A 25,111-nucleotide genomic window follows, 5' to 3' on the forward strand; every position below is an offset into this window, starting at 1 on the left:
CCTGATCAACCACAAAACCTTCAGGTTTAGCACCTCCACACTCTCAAACCATTCGTGAAATATCTACACAAGTTGCAACGGGTAACATGATTAAAATTACCTAACACTCCCTCCGCACTGCACATCTGTCCCATAGTTTGTTTTGGAGAGGACAGCCTGTTCTCAGACTGTTTTGCAGCTTTACAGTGGGATATTAAAGGATTGCTGCATTCCAGTCTAGAGGTGGCTGTGTTTCACCCAATATACACTGTAAAATTCTACTACCCTGATCGTGGTCATATCTGAGAACCTCCAGAAGTGCAGTAAGCAACGTGACTAGATTCTTTTTCCCTTTTTTCCCAATTTCTCTCAAAGTCAAAAATTATGTGAGAGTTGGTTTTGGTTTTCTAATTTACATTATGCGAGCTGTGCTACGTGTGTTTGCTACTGAAGACGAGATCAAAGGAGAGTGTCTGGCACTTGGAACAGAACATGGTGACGTTTGAGATGGTTCTTAAATCCTGTGGGAGATTGTTTCCCCAGCCTAAAGTTCTATGGGATCATTTTAAAGGAAAGGAGCTATATAAATAAATATGAGACTGCATTATTATTCACTTCTGCAGCTCTTTTTGTGAGAGCCATGACATCACAGCATGCTCTGACTGCTTTGCAGGGTTTTATAGGGGGGGTTAGTGTTGTTTATTGCATCTTAAATCTAGACCTCTCACTGCACTTATTTTTCAGCTATGTTAGCTCAAACTATGAGACTGATTAATCTGATTCTGAATTAGGGAAGTTTTGTATTCAGTTGGCTGACTGCTATTATCAATAAATTAATGCAAGAGTACTATTGATTTCTGCTCTCTGTGCCTGGTAACGAAAAACTGAACAGATATGCAAAGGAGCAAAGAAGAAGTAATGTCTAGTATCAAAGCCACTCATTTCAACATAGTCCAAGTTGACACTGAATTATTTTACCTTATTAATCTATGAAGTTTTATTCGGTCTTCACACATCTGTTCAACTTCCTCTGTTGCTTTAACTAAATACATTATTCTTCTTTGCTTCCTGCCCCTAAAATGTGTAGGGTTGCTGTGCCCCGTTATAATGGCCAGTGAGTTAAGGGATGTCTATATGTGTATAGTCTGTAATTCTATAAAGCTCCAGCACTCAGTACACTGGGTAAAAATTTTAAAAGCCTCTGTGTGACTTAGCAGCCTAAGTTCCATTTTCAAAAGTGACTTTTTTACCTATAAATACCATAGCTTTGACAGTGTCATAAAAGACACTGTATATATCAGTCGGTTATTGTTATAACATCTAGAGATGGGCCCAGATACTGTGGTGATGAGCGCTGTAGAAATGCTTATAAATAAAAGAAATCCCTAAATCCAAACCCCTGCTCAGAACTCTGCCAGGCATCAGTGAAGCTCCAATCCAGGTGTGGATTCGAGCTCCAGGACTGGGGCCCCTCTGCATAATGGGTCAAACCAAAATGGCAGATCCAGATCTCCCCAGGCTCTCAGGAAGTTCAGACCTGGTTTGGAACTTGTGATCTGGGCCTGTCTCCAGAATGGTAAGTTCTCTCATTAGGGTTGCCAGGCATCTGTTTCTTGAGCGGAACGCCCAGTTGAAAAGGGACCCTGGTGGCTCTGGTCGGCACTGCTGACCGGGCTGTTAAAAGTCCGGTCCATGGAGCAGTGGGGGTCCGGGGATAAAGGCAGGCTCCCTGCCTGCCCTAGCTCCACATGGCTTTTGGAAGAAGCTGCCAGATCCTTGTGGCCCCTAGATGCATGGGCGGCCAGGGAGGCTCCACACACTGCCCTCATGCCCACAGGCGCTGCCCCTGCAGCTTCCATTGGTCGCGGTTCCTGGCCAATGGGAGCTGTGGGGGCGGTTCCTGTGAGCGCAAAGGCAGCACGTGGAACCTCCCTGGCCTCCCGGGCACCTAAGCACCACAGGGACCTGGCAGCCACTTCTTGGGTATGTGCTGCCGGGACCACGCACTCCAACTCCCTGCCCCAGCCCAGAGCCCCCTCCTACACTCCAAAGCCCTCATTCCCGGTCCTACCCCAGAGCCTGGACCCCCAGCTGGAGCCGCACCCCCCCACACACTCTGAACCCCCTTGGCCCCAACCCAGAGCCCCCTCCTGCTCCCCAAAATCCCTCATCCCTGGCTCCACCCCAGAGCCTGCACCCCCAGCTGGAGCCCTCACCCCCCTCCTGCACCCCAACCCCCTGTCCCAGCCTGGTGAAAGTGAAAGAGGGTGGGACAGAGCAAGTGATGGAGGGAAGGGGATGGAATGAGCAGGGGTGGGGCCTCGGGGAAGGGACTAGACAGGGGGTGGGGCAGAGGTGTTTGGTTTTGTGCCATTAGAAAGTTGACAACCCTATCTCTCATGGGTGGTGAGTGGACCCCCCTTTCAGGGAGGCTAGCCCCCCCAGCCCCATCCCTTCTGCCCAAGGCCCTGTCCCCCGCCCAACAGCTCCAAGCCCCCCACTGCCCCTGCCCCTCCCCCCATGGCTGGAGGAGCCCTGGGTCAGCCTGAGCTGCCCCAGACACAACGGCTGGCCCAAGCCCCAGGCCAGACCCAGCCCCTGATTCCCTGAATGGGAACTGCAACTAGGGTTGCCAACTTTCTAATTCCAGAAAACTTAATGCTCCACCCCTTCCCAAGGCCCTGCCCCTCTGCTCACTCCATTCCCCTCCCTCCGTTAGGACCACACATTATCACAGCTGCAATGAGGCCATTAAAGGCCCACTCCTGAAGCCCAGATACAAATCCACAGTGCCCAACCACAGAAATGCACGCCTGTCCAGATACCTATATAAATAAATCTGTAGAAACTGACTCCCACACCTACATGCAGATACACACGTGTATTCATGTGTACACATCTAGCATGCGCTAACACATACTTCCACATGATTTATTATTACAATTGTTGTTTAGTGCTAGAGACCCCAACGAAGATCAGGGCTCCAGGGTGGTAGGTGCAGGACATACACATGACAAGAGTGAGTCTGCAACAAAGAGTTTATAATGTAGCTAGACAGAGGTGGGGAGAAATGTCTGATACATTGGCTCTTCTGCAATTACTAGTCAACAACATTCACTGTTTAATAATACATTTCTGTTAGAGTTCCCTTCTCTTTTAAAAACTTGTTATGAAATGAAAACACACATATTTTATGTCATCGATGCTTTTGTGGGCAAGCCAGCAAAAGGAGTAAAAACCAGACTTAGGCTGCAAATTTTATTCACACAGGGGCGAGATGGGAGTGCAGGGGGGTGGCATGGGGATGGGAGTGCAGGGGGGTGGCATGGGGAGTGATGCAGTGAGGGGGGTGGGGGTGCAGCCCCATTCCCAGCACTCGGAGACAGGGATACATACCTCCAACTCCTGGGTGCCGGTGATGAGGCAGCAGGGCACGTGGAGTCCGGGTAGATTACTGATGAACCCAGGAAGCTGAGTAGCACATACTGCCTCCTCAGCCACCCCAGAACCTTCCCGGCACACAATTATAAGCAAAAAACGTCTTCCGGCAGAAGCCCAGTCCTCGCAAACAACAAAAACTCACAACCTGGCGTCTGGCAGCGGTGGCTGCACCAGGGGACGCTACCCTCCCGTGGCCTATTACCCACCACCTATGGTTCTAATAAATACACTGTATGATCAGAAACGTGTCATTTCTCAAATCATTATTCCACAATGTAATACCATTAAACCGAAGCCTACATCACCCTGTGGAGCCTGGTCTCTCCCTGCAGGGTATGAGTGCGTCCCATTGAAGTTACTTACCACCTCTCCTTTTTATCTTCTCCCCACTGACTTCAAAGGAGGTGACGTATCCTGCAGGGGAGAACTAGGCACCCAGTGGAGAGAGGTGAAAAGATAGAAAGAGAAGGTGATAAAGAAAATAACAAGCAGAATAAGAATGATGGGGAAGAAGCTGTAAGCAGAGATGGACATCTTGGGTCCAATGCCGCTCGTGGTCACATCTGTGCAGCTCATCTGACTTCAGGTGAGTTTCACAGGTAGATATGACAACACGATTTGGATCCTTGTATAATATCCTCCAACAACCTGCATAAACGAAAGGAGTCAAACGGGGAGGACAAGGGAGTGGGGAAACGAGGAGAAGGAAATAACAAATAGTGTCTAAAGCTGACGGTCACACTTTATATTAAGGTTCATGTCCCAGGGTGGCTGGCCCTTCCAAAGGGAGATAGGTCTCAGTCCACTTATGGCACAGCTGATTTGCCTTGCCGGTGGTCATGTGACTAAATTGGGCTTCTAAGGCAATAGAGAAACAGAGGCCCATGGACAGCCAAAATGGGGAACTGCGGAGAGAAGCTGTCTCCTGCAGTGGTCCCACAGGAAGGGAGCTGTGGCTGAGTAGGAAGACCCAGCCAAAATTTTGTTTTCCTTTTAGGGAGAAGACAAAGAAGGCAGGCCAGACCTTATATCTTCTCCAGCTCTCAAGAGCAGGAAAGGACAGTACCCCAGAAGGAGAGGCAGTGCCCAGCTTAAGGCTGGGTAGAAGACTTTTCATGTTTGTTTTGGACCTTTGTGCTAATAAAACCAGAGCCCAAGAAGGGCTGTTACCAGATTTGTGAAAGCCTCTTTTTGCATTTATTAAAGAACCCAGAGGGGAAAAAGAGGCCTGGCTCTGCAAAGCCACTACTGGTCACAAGAGGGTGCACAAGAGGTGGCTGACTTTATTACAGTTCCATTTTTAAAAATGTTAATAACTGATTAGTAGGTGTTTTAATAAATTGTTAATTGATTTTTATAGAGTCCAACAGATCAATCGGTTGTGCATAACCATAGTTTATAATAATCTTGCTATAAGATTTTCCAGTGATGTTTATAATCATCTATAACACGTAGTACTCATGTCTAACATGGTTATTTCATCTATTAGTTATTTATTAACCTCTCATAAATAATTTATAAATTAAACTTTTATATAACCATGACCACTGTTATCCTCTAAAAGATAGAACTGGCGCAAGCTACTGAAAGAAGAAAACCAAAGTTGCAGAGAGAACTAGGAGGCTAATGGGGATGAGGGAAATAGCCACATACCCCATCTAGCATACTTGCAAACTCTTCCTATACTATATAAGGGCCAAGCTCGCGGGCTGCTGAACTCAGTAGGAGTGTATGGCACTCAACACCTTTCATGTTCAGATCTTTAGAGTGTTAGCAACCAATGAATTCCTCCTAATCCAGAGCCATTCTGAAGCCAAATACAGATTGATGACAGATTAGGAGGAGATATCTAAGAGATACGCCTCACTTCTAAGTGCAGCCACAGCCTATCCAGGGAACTAGTCAACTATGTCTTGAGAATCCTAATCTGAACTGCTCCAGACTATAAACAAGCAGACTGAATAATGTTAAACTTCCTCTTTCCCTACACTATGTAACCAAAGGGTTGATAGTTGGATATTGGCCCTCAGACTCTAAAAATAACTGGATCTACTTTTTATAAGCACCGATATAATTCCCATTAATGTCAAATTTAGTTTCCAAGGCCATAAGGGACTACAGTGATCATCTAGTTTGACCTCATGTATAACACAGAGAACTTCCACAAAATAATTCCTAGAGCAGATCTTCTGAAAAACCTTCAATCTTGATTTTAAAATTGCCAGTGATGGAGAATCCACGATGACCCTTAGTAAATTGTTCCAATGGTTAAATAACCCTCCTTGTTAAAAATGTACACCTTCTTTCTAGTCTGAATTTGTCTAGCTTCAACTTCCAATCTTTGGATAATGTTATACTTTTTCCTTGCTAGATTGAAGAGCCCATTATTAAATATTTGTTCCCCATGTAGGTATTTATAGACTGTAATCAAGTCACCTCTTAACAGTCTCTTTGTTAAGCTAAATAGATCGAGCTCTTTGAGTCTGTCATTATAAGGCATGTTTTCAAATCCTTTAATCACTATTGTGGCTCTTCTCTGAACTCTCTCCAACTTATCATCATCATTCTTGACTTGTGGACACCAGAACTGGATACAGTATTCCAGCAGCAGTTGCACCAGTGCCAAATACAGAGGTAAAATAACCTCTCTAACACCTACTTGAGATATCCCTGTTTAGACTCCCAAAGATTGTATTTGCCCTTTTGGCCACAGTGTTGCACTGGGAGCTCATGATCAGCTGATTATCCACCAGGACTCACAAATCTTTTTCAGAGTCACTGTTTCCCAGGGTAGAGTCCCGCATCATGTAAGTATGACCTATGTTCACATTTACATTTAGCCATATTAAAAAACATAGTGTTTGCTTGCAACCAGCTTATCAAGCGATCCAGATCATTCACCTGCACGTCCACCAATGTAATATACGCCATCATATGCCAGCAATGTCTCTCTGCTATGTACATCGGCCAAACTGGACAGTCCCTACGAAAAAGGATAAATGGACACAAATCAGACATTAGGAATGGCAATATACAAAAACCTGTAGGAGAACACTTCAATCTCCCTGGCCACACAATAGCAGATTTAAAGGTAGCCATCTTGCAGCAAAAAAACTTCAGGACCAGACTTCAAAGAGAAACTGCTGAGCTTCAGTTCATCTGCAAATTTGACACCATCTACATTTTTATATATATTTGAAAATGTAGAAAACATCAAAAAATATATAAATGATATTCTATTATTAACAGTGCAATTAATCACGCAATTAATCACGATTAATTTTTTTAATTGCATGATTAATCACAATTAATTTGTAATCACTTGACAGCCCTAATATATATGTATTTTTCATATATTATATATATATTATTTTTATGGTTGCCTTCACTTCCCCTCTAAATCTGTTTTTTTTTAAACCAATACCACCTCCTTTCCTGATTGTGGAATTATGGCTTTTTGGGCCACAAGTAAAGTGTTCTTAAATAATTTACAAGTATTATTCACTTTTTTAAATTAAATTCATCCTCCCAGCTGATTTGGCTCATTATTTTTTTCAGCTTTGTGAAGCTGGCCCCTTTAAAGCACCAAATTTATATATTACTTGTTTGGACTTTAGTCTGTTTGCTCATTAAATGTGATTGAGTCATGATCACTTGTACCTAAGTGACCATTAATTTTAATTATGTGCCCTGTGTAAAGAGGACAAAAGATCCCATAATGAATGTTTGTCATGGTCCCTAATATACCCTCTGGAACCCCATGTCATTAGAAACATTTAAACATTTTTTCTCTTAAATTAATGCACTGTAATGCTTAAGATTAAGAGCCCTGAAGGCTAAAGTTCTCTATGCACAGAATAGCCCAGGAGTGCTCCATTCTATGTATATGTAAATAGTTAGATAATGCCAGCAGATTTTGCTTAAGAACGTGTAGCATAGTTCCTGGGTTTTGTTGGGCCAATAAAACTTTTTGTTATTGTGCTCTATAAATGGCTACATATGTGCTACTCTTTACATGGAGATCTTAACTTCCAGACAGAAGTGATTTTCAGATCCCAGTTTTCCTACTTGAACCCCTAAATTAAGGTGATTGGTTCTGCATTAAGCACTCAGATTGGTACACAAGTACCTGAAAGAGATAAATGAGTGCCTGTTTGATCATTTGTATTCCAAATATGAAACTGGACAGCATTTGAAAATTAAGCCCATTGTCACAATTGACCCAGACTATATTAGAAATGGGGACTTAAAAATGTATGTCTCCAACATCCATTACTTCATCTCCTAAACTAAGCTGCCCCTTGATGCTTAAACAAGAATAGAAATCATTTCCATTATAATTAGATTAATCCTTCTTCCTGAGGACACAAAAAGAAATGCCCAGCTAGGCAGATATTTTATCTAATCTAATCTAGGCTAATTATTTTACCTTTTTTTTTTTAAAGAAACAAATATAAATTGAACTTTGTTGTTTATACAGGAAACTGGTGGCAATTGTACAAAGAGAAATAAGATTGATAATAATTTGCACCTCTGTAGCACTGAGGATCCCAAAGTGCCTTACAAGGATTAGCTAACTGAGCATTTGCCAAAGAATATCGATGAGTGAAGAAAGATCACAGAGGATTTTTAGCGGTCATAGTAACCTATATAAATGTATGGAAGATAAATTTAGGAGCATTGCATTTGCAATTCAAAAAACAAAAACAAAAAAAACCCCTTAGCTGTGGCCAATGCAAAATGAGTTCGGAAGGTATCAGTCTGGATCCTAATGGTAAGTGTCCATGTCACAAAATCCACCACCAAAGCTGGTACTCCAACTTTGTTGGAGTCCAGTTTGGATCTCCAGGACTGATGTACATAGAATCATAGTAATGTAGGACTGGAGGGGACCTCAGACGGTCATCAAGTGAGACAGGACCAAATAAACCTAGCCCGTCTCTGACAGGTGTTTGTGCAACCTATTCTTAAAAAACTGCAATGATGAGGATTGCACAACCTCCCTTGGAAGCCTATTCCAGATCTTAATTATCCTTATAGTTAGAAAGTGTTTCCTCATAGCTAACCTAAAACTTCTTTGCTGCAGTTTAAACCTATTATTTTTTCTCCAAATTACTTGTCTTCTTCGGTGGACAAGAACAATTAATCACCATGCTCTTTATAACAGCCCTTAACATATTTGAGGACTGTTATCAGGTCTCCCCTCAGTCTTCTTTTCTCAAGACTAAACATGCCCTGATTTTGTAACTATTCCTCATAGGTCAGGTTTTCTAAACCTTTTATCATTTTTGTTGTTTCTCCTTGTGGTGATTCCTATTCCAAGAGTGGGTCCCTACACACTTATGCCTAGAGGTGATCCCTAAAGAAGAGAGTTGAAGCACATTGATAGGACATTACAAATAGACTTACCCTGCCACAGCTCCTGCTACACTTCTTCAGAGTATAAATATCCAGGGGTGTCAATCTGGCAATTTTCTTCAGTGCTAACTTCACACGGAGAGACTCAAAACTGTAAAAAAAAAATTAAAAAGCACTTCTGCTGCCTAAGGGAAGTATGTGATCAAAGAGTTCTTTTAAAATGGTGTTAAAAATTAAAGTGTTAAGTTCACACTGATCCAAGAACGAGATAACAAGCTGGAGGCCTTTTATTTCTTAGCTGTATTTGTTGATAGTGTTAGATTCTAATCCCTGGTAGAGGTTTGTGAACCAAGCAGTGTTATCTTTAATTCAAATCTCAATGTATTTTTCATGGTATGTCTCAGGGGTCCATGCTTTAATGTGCTGAGAACTGCCCAGAAGTACTGAGCCCCCTCACTCCCAGAGAAAGCTTTCATAGAAAAATTCTAACTTCTGTATGGTTTCAGAGTAGCAGCCATGTTAGTCTGTATCCACAAAAAGAACAGAAGTACTTGTGGCACCTTAGAGACTAACAAATTTATCTGAGCATAAGCTAACTTCTGTATGTTTTGCTACCTTGAAGAAATAGTCTGGAAAATCTCCATTTTTCTTTCTTGCAGAGCCTATCGTTTCCAACGTGTGCCGTTCTCCACATGGGAAGGTAAAGGTAGTCTTTGTCCTGGTACTTGAACCTTGGATTTTTGCTCCAAAGGTGGTAGGGATTTAGGAATTTAACTCCAACAAAATTCATTGGGTGCCTAACTCTCTTAGGTTCCCTTTAAACTCCCAGCCATGATGTATAATGGAAGGCTGAAAGAATTGGGTTTGTTTAGTTTGGAAAAGAGAAGACTGAGAGGGGATATGATAGCAGTTTTCAGGTATCTAAAAGGGTGTCATAAAGGAGGAGGGAGAAAACTTGTTCATCTTAGCCTCTAAGAATAGAAGAAGAAGCAATGGGCTTAAACTGCAGCAAGGGAGGTTTAGGTTGGACATTAGGAAAAAGTTCCTAACTGTCAGGATGGTTAAACACTGGAATAAACTGCCTAGGGAGGTTGTGGAAGCTCCATCTCTGGAAATATTTAAGAGTAGGTTAGATAAATGTCTATCAGGGATGGTCTAGACAGTATTTGGTCCTGCCATGAGGGCAGGGGCCTGGACTCGATGACCTCTCGAGGTCCCTTCCAGTCCTAGAATCTATGAATCTAAGAATAATGTTATGCCTTCTAAGATAAGGTTAATCACATATTATGCTTCTGACCATAAATCAATCTCCACGCTGGTCAGGAAGGAATTTCTCCACCACCTGCACGTCAACATGGGCTATGGGAGCAGGGATTCATCTTCCTTTGTGTCATATGATGGTGGTAAAGAATCCCAGAGTTGTTTTCTTCTAACACTGAACAAGGAACATTAATAGCATAAAGGAAAAACTGTATTAGCCCTAAAGCCATGCTCTTACTCTCTCTCTCTCTCTCTCTGTTGCTATCTCTGCTTCACTGCGGTTTCTGCCTATATCTTTTCCCAACCCCACTCTTAGTCTTGCCTGGCTTCCTATTCCTTTTTTAAAGAAACAGTGCATGTATCCTCACACTCTGAAGCATCAACTAGTGGCCACTATCAAAGGCAAAATGCTGGACTTGATGGACAAATGTTCTGATCCAATATGGCAATTTCTTTATTCCTGCCCTTCCCACATTTCTCTGCCTCATGCTCCTGTACAGATGTCTCTTCATGTCTTCTTAATACATCCCTAAAATATCCCAACTTTTACCTGGTGATCTTCCCTAGCAAAAAGCAAACTACCCTCCTTCCCTCTTTAATATTAATTAATATTCATTCATTGATCTGTCTTTATTTTCATTACACCGCAGTATTTGGCAATAGTGCTACATTCCAAAAACTTCATTTTCTCCATCTGTTGCCTTCGGGGTCCAAATTTCACACTTAGACAGAGCAAAGATATGCCCTGATTTGTTTTTAAATATTTCCAGTATTGTCAAGCTGCTCTATTTGACCGATACTGTTGCAACTGACCTGAAAAGATCACTGGCACCATCTACAGGAGACATGCAAACATGAACATATTTTTAGTTTATTTTTAAATTTTATGCCCAACATGAAGTGTGCAGCAATGATGGCTCTTCGAGACATGTGTCCCTATGGGTGCTCCACTGTAGGTGTGCTTGTGTCCCTGCACTGCTGATTGGAGAATTTCAGTAGCAGTGTCCGCTAGCACCATATAAGTGCTGTGTCTCCCCTGCTGCACCACGAGGCTAATCAGTGCACGTGTGCTAAACGCCCTCGGTTCCTTCTCTACTGCAGAGTCATTAACAAGAACGCTGATGTAAAGGGGAGGAGGGTGGGTTGTGGAGCACCCATAGGTACACACATCTCAAAGAACCATCGTTACTGCACAAGGTAACTTCGTCGAGTAACATCCCTATGGGTGCTCCACTCTAGGTGACTCCTGAGCAGTATGCCTTCTGGACGGCTGGAACTTCGGAATCGTGTCAGTTACAGATGACAGCACTGTGGAGGCGAAGATGGCATCAGAGGCGGAGTCCCCAGTGATCGTATAAGGTTCTGCGAAAGGGTGGACTGACGCCCATGTCACCACTCTATAGATCTCTGAGATAGGGACATTCTTGAAGAAGGCGACGGATGAGGAGATTGACCTTGTGAAGTGTGTACAAATAGTATCTGCAAACTTGGTAACAGTGTCTGATGCAGTTCGAGACACACTTGGAGAGGGGGACTTCCTGAAAACCTTTGTTCTCTCCAGGTAGAAGGCTAGGGTTCTCCTGATATCAGTGTATAATACAGCCTCCCTGTTGTCTTTGTGAGGCTTGGGGTAGAAGGTTGGAAGATGCATCAATTGGTTCATGTGACATGGGGAGGTTACTTTAGGAAGGTATTTTGGATGTGGCCTGAGCATAACCTTGTCCCGAAAGAATACCGTGTTAGGGAAGATGTGCCATCAGAGCTGCTATTTATCCTATTCTCCTAGCTTAGGTAATCACTATCACGAAGGGCGTTTTCACTGAGAGGTATGTGAGTGAACAGGTGGCCATGGGTTAGAAGGGAGGCCTGGTCGGTCCAGCACTAGGTTGAGGTCCCATGTGGGAATAGGAAGTCGAGGTTGCGGGAAGAGGTTTACTATACCCTTGAGGAACCTTTGGGTTGTCGGGTGTGACAGCACTGAGTATTCCTCTACTGGTTGGTGGAAGGCTGTTATATCCACCAGGTGGATTCTGAGAGAGCTTAGAGGCAGCCCTGATCTTTTTAGGGCCAGTGCACAGTCTAAGATATGTGGAAGAGTCGCGGACGTAGGGGAAATTTGTTGGGAAGTACACCAAATCCGAAACCTGAAGCAATTTTTCAGGTAAGTATGTCGTGTCAAGGACTTTCTACTGTGTAATTATAATAGTACATCTTTCACCTCCTTCAAACAGGCGCTTTCTAGGTGTTTGAACCAAGGAGGAGCCATGCCTGGAGGTGGAGAAGCCCCAAGTTGGGATGTGGGTATGTCCTCTGTCCTGGGAGAGGAGGTACAGAGTGAGTGGGAGAGGGATCAGCAGGCACATCATGAGTGACACCTAAGGCTACCAGGTCTGTCTCGGCCAAGTAAGAGCGATCAGAACGACGTGTGCTCTGTCTCTTTTTATTTTCAGCGGGACCTTCAATAGTAGGGGAAAAGGAGGAAAGGCGTAAAGAAGGTCTGCGTCCCAGGGGAGGAGGAGAGCATCGTCCAGGGAGTGTTGTCCTATCCCTGTCTGGAGCAGTAGTGTGGACATTTCTTGTTCAGGTAATTGGCAAACAAGTCTGTGATTGGTGTCCCCTACTGCCTGAATAGATCATGAAGTACTGCTGGGTCTAGCTCCCACTTGTGGTCGTGTGGGAATTTGCAACAGATTGCTCACTATGGAGTTTTGTGTGCTGAGAGGTAGGCTGCTGGCAGCATGATGTCATGGGAGATACACCAGTTCCATAGGCACATCATCTCCATGCAGAGGGAGGGTGACCTGGCTCCCCCTTATCGTTTTATATAGTACATGCAGGCTACGTTGTCTGTTAGAACTCTTGTGTGTGATCCTTTGAGCAGTGGGAGGAAGCAGGTGCAAGCATTCCTGACCGCCCTTAGCTCTAGGACAAGGGTAGGCAACCTATGGCACAGGTGGCGAAGGCGGCACGCGAGCTGATTTTCAGTGGCACTCACACTGCCCGGGTCCTGGCCAGGGGACTCTGCATTTTAATTTAATTTTAAATGAAGCTTCTTAAACATTCTGAAACCTTATTTACTTTACATACAACAATACTTTAGTTATATAGTATAGACTTATAGAAAAAGACCTTCTAAAAAAGTTAAAATGTATTATTGGCACGCGAAACCTTAACTTAGAGTGAATAAATGAAGACTCGGCACACCACTTCTGAAAGGTTGCCGACCCCTGCTCTAGGAGGTTGATGTGAAGGAATATTTCCATGGGTGACTATTCGTCTTGTGTTGTAAGGCCATTTAGATGTGCACCCCACCTTATTGTTACCCGCACACTCTAGGGCACCTCATTCCTCAGGCTCAGGGCATAACCTACTGTGGGTTTATGGGGTCTTTTACCAGTGAAAGACCACACAGTAATATCCTTAGTCTCTATGTATTAACAATCATCAAAACAGAATGCATACGCTAAGCATACAATGCTCACCACTCCCAATAAAGCAGATTCACTTTTCCTGGTGGCTAGTCAGGATTGAGTCAACCGGGGATTCCAGCTTCTGCACGATATAGCTGGCAGAGTGTGGAGGTCTGGCAGCTCTGATCTTGTCCTGGAGTTGGTTCCAAAGAACTTCCTTTTGGACTCCAGTTTATATAGTGAAACTTGAGTCCTGCTTAGCTATACCTTAACCAAGCATTTTACTAAAATATTACAAAATAATTCTTTGATCAATCCTAACATATTGTGAAACAAATCTTTACCCAAAAAGACCCCACCACCTTAGTTGATTAAATCAGGGTTTTTCAAACTGGCAGTCGGGACCTCTCAGGGGGTTGTGAGGTTATTACATGGGAGGTCGCGAGCTGTCAGCCTCCACCCCAAATCCCGCTTTGCCTCCAGTATTTATAATGGTGTTAAATATATTTAAAAGTGTTTTTAATTTACAAGGCGGGGGGTGTTGCACTTAGAAGCTTGCTATGTGAACGGGGTCACCAGTACAAAAATTTGAGAACCACTGACCCTCATAGGGCCCTCGGTTGGAACTGAGCTCCCCTACCACTGCCCCTCAGCTGGGGAGGATGCTAACCCCTAGGCCACGTAGCCCACTGAGAAACCTACTAAAGGGGGTTTGGTTATTTGACAAAAAATTGAAAGTTTCCATGGACAGCAGACACTTTTGCTAAATTTCCTTTAGTCAAAAATCCAATTTTCCAACATAAAACAGATTTGACAGAAAATATTTGATCATCCCTAAACTGAGCCTGTCCTGTAAGGGGATTGATTAGTTCCTGCTCTCTATGGAAAGACCCTTATTGACTCTAATGAGCTTTGGATCACACCGTAAGTTCACTAAGTTTGCAATGTTCCTCTTCAACACAATACATCGTCTTGGGGCATTGGTATTCATTGGGGCATTCACCAACAGTTTTTTAGTCCATATCTAGCTTGGGTTTGGTATACATAAAGTTATCATCTGTTGGCTGTTCAGTGGCCTGCATGAAATGACCTCTGTGAAAATTGAAAAGTGCTGGTTCTGATCTATAAAGGAGAGAGAGAGAGAGAGCATGAGTGTGTGAGACCCTGTCATGGTTGGGACATGCAGTGGGGTTTGAGGTGGAGTTCCCTTGGCTTAGATATAAGTTTTGTAGATTTTAAGGCAAGTAGGGACGATTATGATCATATCATTTGACCTCCTGCATAACACTTGCCATAGCACTTCCAGGAATTAATTCTTGCTTCAGGTCCAACAGCTGTGGTTGAATTAGAGCATATCTTTTACAAAAACATCCAATCTTGATTTAAAGATTTCCAGTGATGGGAAATCCACCATGACCCTTGGTAAGTTGATCCAATGGTCAATTATCCTCACTGTTAAACATTTGCACTTTATTTGAATTTGTCTAGCTTCAGCTCCCAGTCATTGGATCTTGTTACACCCTTGTCTGCTAGCTTGAAGAGCCCTTTGTTATCAGATTTTTGTTCCCCATGTAGACAGATTCATAGACTTTAAGGTCAGAAGGGACCATCGTGATCATCTAATCTGACCTCCTGCACATCACAGAACCTCACCCACTCCTGAAATAGACCCCTAGCCTACTGAACTTCCCAAATCATGGTTTAAAGACTTAAAGTTACAGAGAATTCACCATTTATTACACTAGTTGAAATCTGCAAGTGACCTGTGCCCCATGCTGCAGAGGAAGGCGAACCCCCCTCAGCAATTGTTACTTACAGATGGTGATCAAGACACCCCTTAACCTTATCTTTGATAAACTAAATAGATCGAGTGCCTTGAATCTTTCACTATAAGTTGTATGTGCCAGTCCTTTAAGAGAATACAAGAGGGGGCTGGTTGCAAGACTTTCTCCATGATGGTCCCTTGACTTTGCAATTCACTTCCTAACTCAGTCTAAATGACCAAATTTGTTGACCTTTACAACCTGTTGCAAAGACCATCTGTTTGGGGAGGGCTGAGATTTGAATGGGATGGGGAGAATAGAGTTTTGCGGAGGCTGAGGTTGGGAAATTCCACTTTTGTGGACCAATTCCTCTTGTGTGGAGAAAAACTGTTGTCGTTGTAGATTGGATTTTGAATGATCTGCCAAAGGTGTTGTCGCATTGGTCACTGGCCCCTTTAAGAGGTAATACGTCCAGCTCCACCAGTGTCTCACTCAGATCTTCTCCCCAGGTGGGGAAGTTATTCCAGTCACATGACAGATCATATAGCTAAATCAGTCCAAGCCTAGGGATAAACAAGAACCATCCAGAGAGCCAAAGGAAGAAAACAGGCAGACAACTCAAAGAGAATGCCTACCTGGCCTTAGAAGGAGGGCTATGGACCCCTGAACCAAGGGTGGGAAGAGGTGCTCTGTGAAGCAGGGCTGGAAACTGGCTGCTGGGGAAGATGGCTCGAATCACAACACAGGCCCTGAGCAGGAGAGCTGTGGAAGCATTAGGAGTCCTGAACCAACAGGATGAAGGATTGAGATTGAGAGGCCAGAGAGTCTGAATTTTAAAAACATTTAATAAATAAGATCCCACAAGTATTCTGGTATGGAGAAAATTATTGAAAGACCCCTGAGGGAACTGAGGGCTGGGTGCTGGCAGGGCCACACTGTGCCACACGGGATTAGCTCTGGAACAGGCCCCTCTTACAGCCGCCTAGTGCCTGTGTTCCTCTTATATGCTGAAATAAAAATAAATAAGGTGAAGCTAAATTGCGCATGTGCCTTTGAAAATCCCCCTCAGAAAAGAGTGTTAGCAGAATGGGCTTTTACTGGAGTGTTGTTTATTAAATATATGGCCATTTCCCAGCTGCCCCTCTAACTTTTTCATTAGTTAGCAACTTCTTGTGAGTATCATGGCCCAAAGAGGTCTCAAGGATAGAGTTGAATGAGGAGAGTGGGGCCACCTTGGACTGGTATTCCAGGCCCAGGGGCAGCACAAAAGAAATGAAGTAGAAAGGCTGCTATCATTAATAGGGTTGCCAGGCATCCCGGTAGAAAAGGGACTTGGCAGCTCCGGTCAGCACTGCTGACCAGGCCGTTATAAGTCCAGCTGGCAGTGCAGCGGGGCTAAGGCAGGCTCCCTGCCTGCCCTAGTTCTGTGACTCCCAGAAGCAGCATGTCCTTGTGGCCCCTAGGCGCAGGGGCGTCAGGGGGCTCCGCACGCTGCCCCAAGCGCTGTCTCTGCAGCTCCCATTCGCTGGGAACTGCAGCCAATGGGAGCTATAGGGACTGTTGCCTGCGGGCAAGGGCAAGGCGCAGAGTACCCTGGCCGTCCCTGCACCTAGGGGCTGCAGGGACATACCAGCTGCTTCCGGGAGCCTCCTGAGGTAAGCACTGCCCAGCCAGAGCCCGCATCTCAACCCCCTGCCTCAGCCCTGAACCCCCTCCTGGACCCCAATCCCCTGCCCCAGGTCAAAATCCCTTCCTGCACCCCACACCCCTCATCCTTGACCCCACCCCAGAACCCACACCCCCAGGCAGAGCCCTCGCTTCCTTGCACCCCAACACTCTGCCCCAGCCCAGAGCCCCATCCCACACCCTGAAACCCTCATTTTTAGCCCACCCCAGAGCCCGCACTCCCTGCCCCAGCCTGAAGCCCTTCCCACACTCTGACCCCCTCCTGCACCCCCAGCCCAAGTCCTCACCCCTCCTTCACTCCAACCCCCTGCCCCAGCCCAGAGCTCCCTCCCACACTCTGAACCCCTCTGCCCCACCTCCCATCTGAGCCCCCTCCTAGATCCCAAACCCCTCATCCCCAGAGCCCACACCCCCAGCCAGAGCCATCACCCCCTCCCCCAGACTGGTCAAAATGAGGGAGTGAGCAAGAAAGCAAGCAACAGTAGGAGGGGGGATGGAGTGAACAGCGGTAGGGCCTCAGGGAAGGGGCAGAGCAGGGGTGTTCGATTTTCTGCAATTAGAAATTTGGCAACCCTAGTCATTAACATAGTGGATTATGGGTGCATAATTATTTAGTATAGGAGGGAGGGGTAGGGTCTAGATAGCTCTGTTGCAGCAGCCTGAATGCTGGGATCTCCTGACTTCTAATCCTAGTTCTGCTGCAATGTTCTTTGGAGGGGCACAATTACTCTGTTTCCCCAGCCACAAGATAGGGATAAATACACTATGTACCCTAGCTAACCCTTAGTTACTTAGTGCTTCATACCAGGGTTGAGTGGGTTAGTCGTTGCAAGGGGCCTTCCCCTCATTTGTCATGCCCTCACTGAAACCGAACAGAGTTCTGTAACATTGGTGGACTGAGGCCTCAGATGTCCTACAGATTCTGGATTTCAGCTGTTCATGGGAATGGGACTGTGAGTACCCCAAGTGAGGAGACTCTGATCTCCCCATGAAGGTAAACTCTTAGATATATTTGCATCTTCTCCCCCCTAACACATGTTGTAGCTGTTCCATTTTGTATGAATACTTAACTAATCATTAGGTCAGCAAGAGAGAGAGAATGACTCTAGGTTTGTCTACACAGCAACTAGACACCCGTGGCTGGCCCACGAAAGCTGACTTGGGCTCAGGCTATGGGGCTGTTTCATTGCTGTGTTACTCCTAGGGGAATTCTGTGCCAAAAAATTAAAAATTCTACACGCATTTTAAAAATTTGTGTATTTTATTTGTCAAAATAACATTATATAATCACACGTTTCAATTATTTTAGTAATTTATTTCAAAATACCTGTAAGCAACTAAGTCTATAACAATAGACACACAAACTAATTCCACCAGTAGTTAAAGAAACCACTATGATAACCCAGTTCCCGTTTCTCTGCCCCCTCTTCCCCTGAGTCCAGCCATGGGGCACCCCCCAGCCCAGACACCCCTCCCCACCAGAGCCCAGCTGCAGGGTGCCCTCCCCCCAGCCCAGACACCCACACCCCCTACCCCTGAGAGCCCAGGGATCCAGAGGGAAAAACAGACTGATGCTGGATCCAGCACTTGTGTAGAGATTCCTGCATGTCACCTCCTTCCTTCAGGGAATGCTGAGAACTGCAGTTGCCAGGGTACCTCCAGCTCATACACCCCCAGCAGTGTCTTCTATTTGTGAGCTGGGCTCAGCTGGGTCCAACTGCCCCCAGTGGTGGCCAGCAGCTCTGCAGCCCATTTTGAGCAGGGTGGGGGAGAGAAATTCTGCACACACATTAATTTCTGTGCAAATTCTGCATGCACAAAGGGGCACAATTCCCCACAGGGAGTACTGTGTAGACTTGACCAGTGGGACCCTCTCACCTTGTAGAGTCCTAGAGCTGGGCTCTAGCACAAACCAGGAAGCCTACACAGCAATGAAAGCAGCCCTGCAGCCCGAGTCAGTGGGTGTCTAGGTGCTGTGTAGAGATACATGCTGTAGCCTGCTGGCAGGGGTGCTGAGAGCCATTGAACCAGACTCTAAACCCTGTATATGATGGAAACCATTTCAAGCCAGGAGGTGTGGGAGCACCCCCAGCCCCCCTAGTTCCAGCCCCTACACCTGGTGGTTAAGAAACCCACCTGAGATGAGAGACCCAGGGTCCCCTCCCTCTGTTCCAACAGTTAATTATTTATCCAAAGGGGAAGAGCTTCACGAGGGGAGGAGAGCCTGACCCACAGCAAGAGACTGGGGGTGGGACGGAGGTAAAAGGGGTCTCCAATGGGAGCAGCCATTTCAAGGAGAATCAACCCACTCCTGTCTGGGCCATCCCTAGCTATTTTGGTGCCCTAAGCAGATCCCCCCGTGGGGTGGTTGTGTGGGGCCCCAGGCCTCTGTGGGCAGGAGTGGGCTGGCCCCAGGCCTCCGGGGAGGGCGAGAGGGAGTTGACCACTTCCTGTGAGAAAGGAGTGACCCGAGCCGAGGGCCTGGGGAAGAGCCGGAGAAGGGGCGGAGCAGCCTCAGGAGGGCCCCGACCCTTGTCCTTCAGCTGTCCCAGGGCAGGCCGCGGGCGGGGATTTCTCCCCGCGGGGGGGTTGCGAGGCGCCGGTTGGGGAAAGGGGCGGATCACGCCGCAGTTTGGCAGCCCGCAGCCGCCCTCCCCCGGGCCCTGAGCGCCACCTCGGGCTGGGGGCTCGGCGCCAAGGCGGGGCCCGGGAAAGTCCCCGGGAGGCGGCCGGCGTCACGGGAGTCAGCTGAGCGGGGCAGGGCGGCGAGCGAGGCCTTCACAACAAACCCGCCCCCGCAGCGAGGGGCGCCGCGCAGGACGGGCAGCGGGAGCGGAGCAAGGAGGCGGCAGCCGGCCGGGGGAAGCAGGTCGCGGGCTTGAGCTCAGGTGAGCTTCGCCCTCCGGGGCCTGGGGCGAGGGGAAGTAAAACCAAACCCCGCAGCGCGAGGGAGGGGAAAGGGCTGGCGCAGGTGCCGCTTCCAAACACCGACCGGCCGGTGGCACCGTGCCAATGCGGGGAGCCGGCCCCGAGCCCCAGGGAGAGCCCGGCTCTGCCCTCCTTGCCCCTGGGTCCCCCCGGAGGGCGAAGTACTCAGAGCCTGGGACCGTTTAGAGACCCTGCGAGCTGGGGCATGCCCAGCCTCCTCCTTGCTCATGGGTCCCCCCGGGCCAGAAGGGACCGTTGTGATCCTCTCCTCTGACCCCTTGTATACCACAGGCCAGAGAACTCCCCCCAAATATTTCCTGTTAGAATCGGACTATAGTGTGGCGTCTGTTTGTTTTAAACCACAGCCACTGCACAGGTGTTGACTGTCGCACAGTAAATAACCACCGCGACGTACACAATACGCCAAAAATCAAGTTCATCCCATTTCAAAACAAGCCAATCCCTAAGAACCCCAACACTTTATGTGACTAGATCCCTCCGGCGTGCAGTCTGGGACTATGGTGGGCCCGCAGTTCCCCCTGACTCTCTTTCCTGCTTGCCCCTCATTACCCCTGGTTGCCAGGAGCCGATCAAAAAAAAGCTACAAGCCAAAAACTAGTCACAAGCAACTCACAAGCCAATTAAGCCCAAAACAAGCCCAATTTCTGTGTTTATTTTTTTGTAGGTTTGACATGTCTGAGTCATTGTTGTATGTCACCCGTCCCCATCGTGCTTCAAAATAGACATTACTTCAAGAAATGATAGTACTGCAGAGTCATGGCTCAGAGCCCTGCAGGCTTAGAGATAAAAAAGGCACTGGGGGTTGTGGCCTTTCAATGGAGGCACCAGAAGAATCAGCAGTGTGTTTTGTGGGTTGCTCTGTACCTCTGTAAAGAGAACCTGGTAGCAGGTGGCTAGAGCTGGGAGGGGAGACATGAAAAACTGCATAGTTTAAAAGTGAGGCTGAAAGGCTAAATCTCGAAACAAGATCTCTCCCTGCTGTCATAAAGCTGTGACACTTAGGAATGCTGCTAAGAGATTGTTCTCTCCTAGCCTTGACCCATGTCAGGTAACTGGAGCTGTGGAATAAAAGTTAAAGGTCCCATGATAAGAGTCAGTGTCCAGAGATGACTTACATCCATCTCCATGTATTTAAAGAATAAATGATTTTTACCAAACTGAAGGGGTGTGAACTACGGCATTGCTAATTACTAAGGATTACGTTTTAGTCACAGGTATTTTTAGTAAAAGTCATGGACTTTCACAGCCTGTGATCTGTCCATGACTTATATTATATACCCCTAACTAAAACTTTGGCCAAGGGGGCTGTGGGTGCTGGGGGGGGCAGTGGGGTGCAGCCTGAGACCCCCACTGGTGTTGGAGGGGGCAGACAGCAGTGCATGACCTAGGATCCTTGCTGGTGCTGGGCAGGGGGGAGGGTTGGCGGGGCTGGCAGGCTCCCTACCCAGCTCCGCGCATCTCCCCGGAAGAAGCTGGCACGTTCCTGCAGCTCTTGGGTGGAGGGAAGGCCAGGGGGGCCTCCTGCGTGCTGCCTCCACCATGAGCTCTGGCTCCGCAGCTCCCATTGGCCGGGAGCCTCAGCCAGTGAGAGCTGCGGGGGCAGTGCGCAGAGCCCGCTGGCCCTTCTGCCTAGGAGCTGAAGGGATGTGCCAGATGCTTCCGGGGAGCCCCCCCCCCAATCCCCTGCTCCAGCTCCTACCCAAACTGCTGCTACGGGGAGGGGCACAATGGCCTGAGACTGCCCCAGCAGTGGTCGGTGTGACTGGCGCAGGGGCTACTTGATCTGCTCTGGCAGCCCTGGAGCCAGCCACACCAGCCGCTACAGAGGTCACCGTGATCTCCGTAACAGACAGGCAGCCTTACTAATGACATACCTCTTCGTGCCCGCCCCTTTACATGACCTCAAGGTTTTGGTTTCATGGCCACCCTTCCCCTGGATGAGAAGAAATAATTGAGATTCTCACTGGAACCTGTTGGTAGAACTGTTCATGTTACCTGTTGAAACCAGCACTTACAGCTCCTTACAGACCAGGGACAAGAAACTGGAGGCCTGATTTTTCTCTTCCTTTTTGCTTTTGACACCCGTGTCACTCCATTGGAGTGACACCAGTGTGGTGAATTAAAGATTTGGGCCATATGACTCAAACCTGTACCATGACTGTGGAGAGCAGAAACAAATGGTGTTTTTTGCTGAGCAGCTTGCAGCTATTTCTGTTCTGGGGGTTTCCATGTGAACAATTTCTTATAAATGTGTTATTTGCTTATCCCATTTGTTTGTTTGTTTATGTATTATAATTAATAATACACGTTAAATATGGATAGTGCCAAAGCTTTGTATGGGGCTTTACAGAGTTGAAGGCCAGGTCCCTGCACTGAAGAACTTAAAATCTGTATTGGACAAAGCAAATAAAGGTAATCAACAAAGAAAAGAATTAGGAAAGGGAAGGATAAAAGAGCAGATACTATTTATTGTAAACAAATCCTAAGCTGTCACTTTTTAAAATTGAGAATGTTTTGGAGCATCATAAGTTTCATTAATTTTGTTCTGATTATGGAGTTAGCTCTAAAATCCCTCCCTCCCTTACAATTAACTTGTGTAGTGAGAGTGAGTCGTGCACCGGGCTAGGACTTAGACCGAGTTTGGCAGCGCTGGATTCAATACCCTACTCTGATGCTGGTTTGCTGAGTGACCCTGAGCAAGTCCCTTCCCTGGGTCTCCCCCCATCTAAAATTGGGATGATGATACTGGCCTCCTTTGTAAAGAGCTTTGAGTTCTACAGGTGAAAAGTGCTGTATAAGAAAAGGGCAGTATCTGTCCCTGGCAATAGAATTACAGCTACAGGACCACATTCCTTAGTATTTGGTTTTCTGATTTCAATAATTATGTATTGCATGCCAGCACCACTTTCACCGGGCTGTCTGTCTCTTGAGCTTGGCCTCTGTGGCAACCATCAAATGCTTGGTGGTGCTCCTAATGGAATACAAATAAATACACTATAAATTATAACATACCAGCCTCTTAACATCCAAATGCCCAGAAACTTAAGAGAAGGCCTGGTTTAAGAAGGGGTAGAAAGGGACAGGTAGATTAGATAATGTAAGGCCATCTGTGGTTGTTCTAGAAATACCTTTCTGGTGTATGGAGGGAAAGAAAACTTTAAAGTATTTTTCTTAAACATTACATGAATATATTGTCTCATATTATAGAATTAGAATTTATAATCACTATTCCATGATGAGATATCTTTGAGATACATTATATCTTAATTAAAATTATCTTTAGGTTTTTTTCTCAAAAAGGATTTTATCAAAAAATCAGTTTTTGTGTTTTAAAAAAAAAAGATTTTAATTTTTTTTTAAAAAAAAATCATTGATTTTTATCCACCCTGATGTGCTCACAGTAGATTGTGTATTGCTGAGGAGATGTGCTGCAGAGTTCTGTATGAAGGCTCAGCATTGTAGATGAATCTCTTGAACAAAATGTGGATGAAACAGTCAAGTGCTCCCTGGTTTCAAATCAAAGCCATGTGCAACTTGTAGGGGTTTGCCCCAAAGTGATGATACAAGCCCACGTTTGCTGAATGGTTAATGAGTTTCGGCTGAGTGTTATGTGAATAAACTAAATAGCGAAAGGCTCACACAGATCTTTTGGGGTTTTATGGGGTATAGTCTGTTGTGGTAAGCTCAGTAGCAACACTCCTTTGTCATGGCAGGGCAGAACGATCTAGTGGTGTATCCATGGTATGTCTCGGTGGTGGCTAGCTACTGGATTTTCTTGGTATGCAACTTTGCAGCAGGAAATTAAATTTCTCTTTGTTAATCTTATTATAGTCACTGCAGTGATGTCCAGCAAGCCGCTAAGGCGTCCTGCTGAAAATGGTGAATGTCACAAGAGTGAAACGGGAAATGGACCCCACAATCTGGCATCTCCTACGCTTGGCACGTTTACACCAGAAGAGATGGTGCAGCAGATGAAAGAGCTGATTACAGAGAACAATGAATTAAAAGGTGAATGAGAACCTGCCTTGAAATGTAGAGGCTAGATTCTCCATGGTCTTGTACTGTGCCAAGTGGGTTTAAATACACTATCACAGGGGTAGGCAACCTATGGCACGCGTGCCGAAGGCAGCACACAAGCTGATTTTCAGTGGCACTCACAGTGCCCGGGTCCTGGCCGCTGGTCCGGGGGGCTCTGCATTTTAATTTAATTTTAAATGAAGTTTCTTAAACATTTTAAAAACCTTATTTACTTTACTTACAACAATAGTTTAGTTATATATTATAGACTTTTAGAAAGAGATCTTCTAAAAACGTTAAAATGTATTACCGGCACGTGAAACCTTAAATTAGAGTGAATAAATGAAGACTCGGCACACCACTTCTGAAAGGTTGCTGACCCCTGCACTATCAAATACAAATTCCCCACCCAATCACAGTGGCGTGGTAACATTTTACCACACTTGCTTGCACTATGCATAGGTGTAAAGGTGTAAGGCAATACAGAATCTCCCTCGGGCTATATGGTAATATTTAAGATGATCTTATGAAATTGAATCTGTATGGAAGAATAAGGGGAAACAACCAGATTGAAGTATAACTTGGTTTCTTGAGAATTATAGAAATAGTTAGTATAGGTTTGCAAAATTAGTATGAAAACTTACCAGACCGGGCACAAAATCTGTTTGGCTATGATGATTGATACAAAAACAAATAACATTTCCTCATCAAGGAAACAAATGTATTTGCCCTGGTCAAATAAGTGTTTTTTCCCTCCTCAAGGCTGGGTTAGTATGACCATGGCCAGAGAGTTCCATGAGCCATTAGGCTTTTAAAGTTTATTTTTCAAAACATCATTCTGTATTTAAAATGTAGATTATTAATAATTCTTATAGCACTAATCATGCATTACTAATTACATGGGTTACAAAAAGGGATACATTTCAGAGACTTAAATCAATACAATACACAGGAATTATGCTGAGATAAAATAAGAAAGCTCTCTTTGACAGCTCTTAGGGCAAATGGAAAGCTAGAGCAACATATATAATTCATCAGAGGTTAAAAAATGAAGACCTGGTATCTGTACACACATACCATTTGTCTAGCATCTTGTAAGATGCCATCTCTGTAGACGCAACATCACTAATACTGCTCATTAATTGTTAAAACATATATTGATGCTTTTCCCAATTTGAGTACCACCTTTTTAGCTGTAACAGCTCTTATTTCTACAGCCGTCAGAGATTTCTAGAGTCATTAGGTCCT

At 45.6% G+C, this 25,111-nt stretch overlaps 1 protein-coding gene across 2 annotated transcripts in view; it reads left to right on the forward strand.

The window, feature by feature from the left end:
* Positions 1–19,438: 19,438 nt before the first annotated feature.
* OPTN (optineurin) overlaps positions 19,439–25,111 on the forward strand; it is a 35,391-nt gene continuing 29,718 nt past the window's right edge. The window contains exons 1-2 of one of the 2 annotated variants that reach the window (XM_045029096.1): positions 19,439–19,785; positions 23,678–23,854. In XM_045029096.1, coding sequence (XP_044885031.1) covers positions 23,689–23,854 — 166 coding nt within the window. In that variant the 5' untranslated portion in view covers positions 19,439–19,785; positions 23,678–23,688. The remainder of the gene's footprint in view (positions 19,786–23,677; positions 23,855–25,111) is intronic. The other variant, XM_045029089.1, reaches the window with a different exon arrangement.

The sequence above is a fragment of the Mauremys mutica genome, chromosome 1, assembly GCF_020497125.1.
Source record: "Mauremys mutica isolate MM-2020 ecotype Southern chromosome 1, ASM2049712v1, whole genome shotgun sequence".
NCBI lineage: Eukaryota > Metazoa > Chordata > Testudines > Geoemydidae > Mauremys > Mauremys mutica.